Here is a 5,795-nt window from a genome sequence, read left to right as displayed (position 1 = left end):
GACCCTTGAGTCCGCAGGCTGCAGCTTTATCCACTGAACCACACCGGTTAGGGCTTACCTTTTTTTAAAAATATATTTTTTATTGATTTCAGAGAGGAAGGAAGAGGGAGATAGAAACATCAATGATGAGAGAGAATCATGGATCGGCTGCCTCCCGCACGCCCCCCACTGGGGATCCAGCCCGCAACCCAGGCATGTGCCCTTGACTGGAATCGAACCCGGGATCTTTCAGTTTGCAGGCCGACACTATCCACTGAGCCACACCAGCCGGAGCTGTTATCTTTCTTTTAAATTTATTTTATTGTTTCACTTCATGACTGCTCTGTATGAGCTCCATGTGAGTGACGTAGGTGTTTACGTAGGTGGGTTCTGACTTAAGGGCGAAAATCGCCTTAGGTCACCCCGTGGGAACGGGTCTCCGAGGTAACCTGAGGACCGACTGTACGGCCCACAGCATGGGAGGGGCAGCCGGTCATCCATGAATGACTTCTCTGCCCCCTCCATGAGCCAGCTGCCTATATTGGGTCGGAAGACGAAGGTCACATGGGGAAGTAGGCAGAAGGGTGTGCCAGGAGGGCAGTTCACAGGTAATGGGGGCTGGAGATGTGCAAACACCTGTGGGTGTGCAAAGGGCTGGTGGCGCTGGTTTCTGCAGCTGGATTATTAATCGTTTCCTGATAATGAGGAGGATGGGCTGCATTTCCAGGGCAGCTCTCAGACTCCATGTGCAGCTCCCAGCCACGTCAGAGTGTGTTTTCTTTCATCAGAGCCAAACAGTCACGGTTAACATTGGGGATCAAGACCACAACCCAGGCATGTGCCCTGACCAGGAATTGAACCCGGGCGCTTCAGTCCTTAGGCAGAGGCTCTATCCACTGAGCAACACTGGTCAGGGCAATTCCTGTTTCTTAGAATGATAGCTGCTCCCCAATAGTCTCTTTCTGCCCCTAACAGTGTCTGTCGGCTCACCCGCTGCTCCCGCTCTGGGCTGGACTCAGTGATCAGAGGCTGTGGGGGGACAGCGGGCGCCAGCCTTGCCAAGGCCTGGTGTCTCCTGGGAGCTGGGGGCTGGGGTGGCCGGTGACCTTCGAGGACGTGTTCGTGTACTTCTCCCGGGAGGAGTGGGGGCTCCTGGACGAGGCTCAGAGGCGCCTGTACCGCGACGTGATGCTGGAGAACTTCGCCCTCGTGTCCTCCCTGGGTGAGTCCCGACCCCGTGACCGGTTGCTACGCGGGAAATCCCCCCCAGCTTAGTGGGTTGAAAACACATTTATTATCTCACAGGTCCTGTGGGTCGAGCATCAGGCCTATCCTACGTGGGCACCGGGAGCGTGAGGTCGTTGTGACCTTGGGGTCACGCTGTCTGGGGCGGCCGTCTCACCTCAAGGCTTACACTGGAGCCGAGTGAAGAGGCTGTTGGTCGGAGCCCTTCCTCTGTTTCTCTTTTTTGTATAATATATTTTCCTTGATTTCATAGAGGGAGCGAGAGGGAGAGAGAAAGATAGAAACATCAGTGATGAGAGGGAATGATTGATTGACTCCCTCTTGCAGGCCCCCTGCTAGGAATGGAGCCCGAACCCCAGGCATATGCCCTTGACCAGAATCAAACTCTTTTTTAAAAAAAATATATTTTATTGATTTTTTACAGAGAATTGAGGGAAGGGGTAGAGAGTTAGAAACATTGATGAGAGAGAAACATCGATCAGCCGCCTCCTGCATACCTCCCACTGGGGATGTGCCCACAACCAAGGTACATGCCCTTGACCGGAATCGAACCTGGGACCCTTGAGTCCGCAGGCCGACGCTCTATCCACTGAGCCAAAACGGTTAGGGCCAGAATCAAACTCTTTAGTCTGCAGGCCCACGCTCTATCCACTGAGCCAAACCAGTTAGGGCCAGAATCAAACTCTTTAGTCCGCAGGCCGACACTCTATCCACTGAGCCACACCGGCCAGGGCCCCTTCCTGTTTCTTGCCGTGTTGTCTTCATGAGCAGGTAACAAGGCCGTCGGTCTCCAAGAGCGTGAGCTGACGTCCGAGATGGATTCCGGCATTTTTGTAACCTGTTTCCAGGAGGGATGTCCCATTCACTTGATTAGGAAAGTTTTTAGGTTCAGCCCCACTCATCTCCTCCCCGACCCCCCAGGGGGCAGCTGTCTGTCTCGGGGGTCTGTCTGTCGTAGGTGATGTGAGTCCTGAGGCTGCCCCACGTCTGTCTCCTGCCCGGAGCGGTGAGATGAAGGATGGGGTGGCCTGAGCCTCGCCATTGACCCAGCAGGTCCCAGGTGGCCGGGCGACCCCTGGGGGTGTGACTGTCTAAATGCCCGGCCCCTCTGCTCCTGCCTTCTGCCCCCAGGCCCCCGGCTGGCATTTCCTGGGCCCGACTGTCCCGGGGACGGTAGGCCCTGGCGGGATCGTTGCTTGTGGGACAGAGCTGCCCCTGCAGAACCTTCTTCCGGGATTTTTCCCAATACGGACTTTGCTTCCCTGTGGGGAGGGCCGCCCCGGGTCCACGCCAGCCACTCACCAGCCCTTCTTTCCCCTCAGGACTCGCCGTCTCCAGGTCCCCTGCGGTCACCCACGCGGAGTAGGCGTAGCGCCCGGGTTCCTGAGAAGGTGGGCGCAGCTCCAGGCCCCGCAGAGGAGACGAGGGGGAGGCCTGGCCCGGTGAGAAGCCGTGGGGAGCGTGGCTCAGGGCGCATCAGGGCTGGCTCACGTGACGCCCGCTGCGTGTCCGTCAGCATCGGCCCCTGTTTGTTTTGGTTTGTTTTGTTTTCATCCTCCCCTGAGGATACGTTTTTAGAGAGAAAACATTAATGTGATAGAGATACATCGATCAGGTGCCTCTCGCACCCGCCCCAACTGAGGATTGAACCTGCAGCCTGAGACTCAAACCTGTAGCCACCGCGGGCTCCTGGCCTGGGTTCGGCTTTGCTCGGTCCGACCCTGACCTCGGGCACCGTAGCCCCCGACCCCTGGCCCGGGTCTCGTCTGCTCTTCGCTTGGCACTCGGGGCCGTGCTCCTCAGCACCGGCTTCCCTTTAACGGGTCAGCGGTACCCGTCCCCGCCTTCCCCTGAAGACGGTGTTCAGCTGCAGCCAGACCGCTGGCTCTGGACAGAGCCCTGGGCACAGCACTCATCCGTCCCGGGAGCCGCAGCCCTGATGGGAGACCGTGCCTCTCCTCTGTGCACTGTTTCCATCCACATATACTAATAGATATATGTCATTTTTTAATTGCTTTCAGAGGTAGAAAAAGGGAGAGATAGAAACATCAGTGATGAGAGGGAATCCTGGATCGGCTGCCTCCCGCACGCCCTATACTGAGTATGGAGCCTGCAACCCGGGCATGTGCCCTGACCGGGAATCGAACCCTGACCTCCTGGTTTATAGGTTGATGCTCAACCATTGAGCCACGCCGGCCGGGCTGCTTCCATCCTCACACCCTCTCCCCTGTGGCGTCTCCTTCGTTCTGTGACCTCTGAGGCCCCAGCCCCGCCTCATCCTGATTCCTCTCCCGTGTTCTGCCCGCGGCCCCGTGGTCGGTCCCCGGCTGTCTCGGGCACGTTCGTCGTGGGGGCAGCTTGCCATCGGGTCACGCACGTCACCAGTGTTTCTCCTCCCCAGGTCGCTGGCGGGGAGTGGAGGAGGCGGCCACATCTGAAAACCGATGAAGGGCCAGGGCTGTTGACAGAATCCTTCAGCTGCCGCTCTGCCCTCGGTGAGCGCTGAGAAGCAACCACAGGAACGTTTAAGAACAAAGAGCAGACGTCAAGGGGGAGGAAGGAGAGTGGATGTGAGAGAGGAGAGCACCGGTGGCTTCTCTCCGGTTCCCTGACGAGCCCACGGCGGTTCTCCACGATGCCGTTGCGGGCAGGGACAGCAGGGCTTGGGGTGAAAGGGCCGCGTCTGGTGACTCCTCTCCGGTTCCCTGACGAGCCCACAGCGGTTCTTCACGATGCCGTTGGGGGCGGGGACAGCAGGGCTTCGGGTGAAAGGGCCGCGTCCCTTCGCTGACTCAGTGCACAGCTCTGCCCTCCCCCCGAGAGCGGCCGCGGGTGTTCGCGAAATCTTCCTTTGTCGCAAAACACTGTCCCCGCCCGTGAGGAGCGTCAGCCTGATACATGTGACGACTTCATTTATGGAGCCTGCAGGAGATCGTCTGTGGCAGTGGTTCTCAACCTTCTGGCCCTTTAATACAGCTCCTCATGTTGTGGCCCAACCATAACATTATGTTCGTTGCTACTTCATCACTGTCATGTTGCTACTGTGATGAATCGTCATGTAAATATCTGATATGCAGGATGGTCTTAGGCGACCCCTGTGAAAGGGGCGTTCGACCGCCAAAGGCGTCGCGACCCACAGGTTGAGAACCGCTGATCTATGGAGCCTGCAGATCATCTATGGAGCCGGCAGGAGGTCATCTATGAGCCGGCAGGAGAACACTAAAAATGTTCCCTAATGCACGCCGTATCGGAGGAGAGAAGGACTTACTGTGGGTGGGCATGCTGTACTGTACAGGTAAAGACCATCCCAGGCCTCAGGTGAATGTGTTTATGACATGTTGTTTTTGAGACACAATGGACGTGATGTTGCCTAAGTCTCCGATGCACAGTCTGTTTATCTGATAGCTTTATGTCGCACAGAGGTTGCCGCCTGGCAGTAGCTGTCACCTCTGTGGTGTCCTCTGGTGGGAGCACATGTCACGTTGGATGCTTACGATCACGTCGTTGTGTGTGACTCCGTCCTGTGGACTGGGTCTCCAGGAACCACTGACCTGCTAGTTGCAAGTATGTGCCCTTCGCACTCTCTCCTGTCCCCACCACCAGCCTTGGGTAAACCAACAGCCCTCTCCTTGTTTTTTCAGTCCTGTTTGTTTTGTTTGTTTCAGATTCCACCTAAAAGGGACATCATGCAGGGTTTGTCCTTCTCTGTCTCAGCGTAATGTCCTCAAGGTCTTCCCGTGTTTCACAGATGACAGCGTTTCCTCCTGTCTCGAGGTTGAACAATATTCCAGTGTGTGTGTGTGTGTGTGTGTGTGTATCGCACCTTCTTTCATCCGTCCATCCGTCGCCGGCACTAGGCTGTCTGCATTTCCTGGCTGTTGTGAACATGCTGTAATAAACACGGGTGCATATGTCTCTTCAATAGCCTGTTTTTCATTTCCTCTGGCTGCACACCCAGAAGTGGAATTGCTGGATCATAAGGTAGATTTATTTTTAATTTTTATTGATTGCAGAGAAGAAGGGGGAGAGAGATAAACATCAAGGATGAGAGAGAATCATGGATCAGCAGCCTCCTGCATGCCCCTCACTGGGGATCGTGCCCACAGCCCGGCCATGTGCCCTGACCAGAATGAACCCGGGACCCTCAATCTGCAGGCCGATGCTCCACCCACTGAGCAACACCAGCCAGGGCGGATCTACCTGATGGCACCCATTCTTCAAGGTGTGAGGTGATATCATTGGGAGCGGGATTTTGGTTCGTTCGTTTTAACTGATTTTTCGGTAGAGGGATAGAGGGATACAAACACTGATGAGAGAGGAATTTCATCGACTGGCTGCCTCCTGCATGGCCCCTCCCTCCCGGGGATCCAGGCACAAGTGGGACATGTGCCCTGAGCCATGACCTCCAGGTTCATAGAGAATTTCATCGACTGGCTGCCTCCTGCATGGCCTCTCCCTCCCGGGGATCCAGGCACAAGTGGGACGTGTGCCCTGAGCCATGTCCTCCAGGTTCATAGGTCGAGGCTCAACCACTGAGCAACACTGGCCGGGCCCTTGCTCAGCATAAATCT

The 5,795-nt window shown here is 56.3% G+C and overlaps 1 protein-coding gene and 1 long non-coding RNA gene across 3 annotated transcripts in view; both read left to right on the top strand.

The window, feature by feature from the left end:
• The first annotated feature begins 313 nt into the window (after positions 1-313).
• LOC102770128 (zinc finger protein 304) overlaps positions 314-5,795 on the top strand; it is a 12,693-nt gene continuing 7,211 nt past the window's right edge. Inside the window, exons 1-3 of the mRNA XM_015561704.1 lie at positions 314-337; positions 955-1,201; positions 2,547-2,587. Coding sequence (XP_015417190.1) covers positions 314-337; positions 955-1,201; positions 2,547-2,587 — 312 coding nt within the window. The remainder of the gene's footprint in view (positions 338-954; positions 1,202-2,546; positions 2,588-5,795) is intronic.
• On the top strand, positions 2,584-3,753 carry LOC102768479. 2 transcript variants are annotated; one of them, XR_001513305.1, is made up of 2 exons: positions 2,584-2,666; positions 3,626-3,753. It is a non-coding gene; the product is annotated as an uncharacterized LOC102768479 (long non-coding RNA). The 2 variants fall into 2 exon arrangements; XR_001513306.1 differs by having other exon boundaries at positions 2,622-2,715.

The sequence above is a fragment of the Myotis davidii genome, unplaced genomic scaffold (assembly GCF_000327345.1).
Source record: "Myotis davidii unplaced genomic scaffold, ASM32734v1 scaffold431, whole genome shotgun sequence".
Classification (NCBI taxonomy): Eukaryota; Metazoa; Chordata; class Mammalia; order Chiroptera; family Vespertilionidae; genus Myotis; species Myotis davidii.
This window is presented reverse-complemented; position numbering and strand designations above follow the sequence as displayed.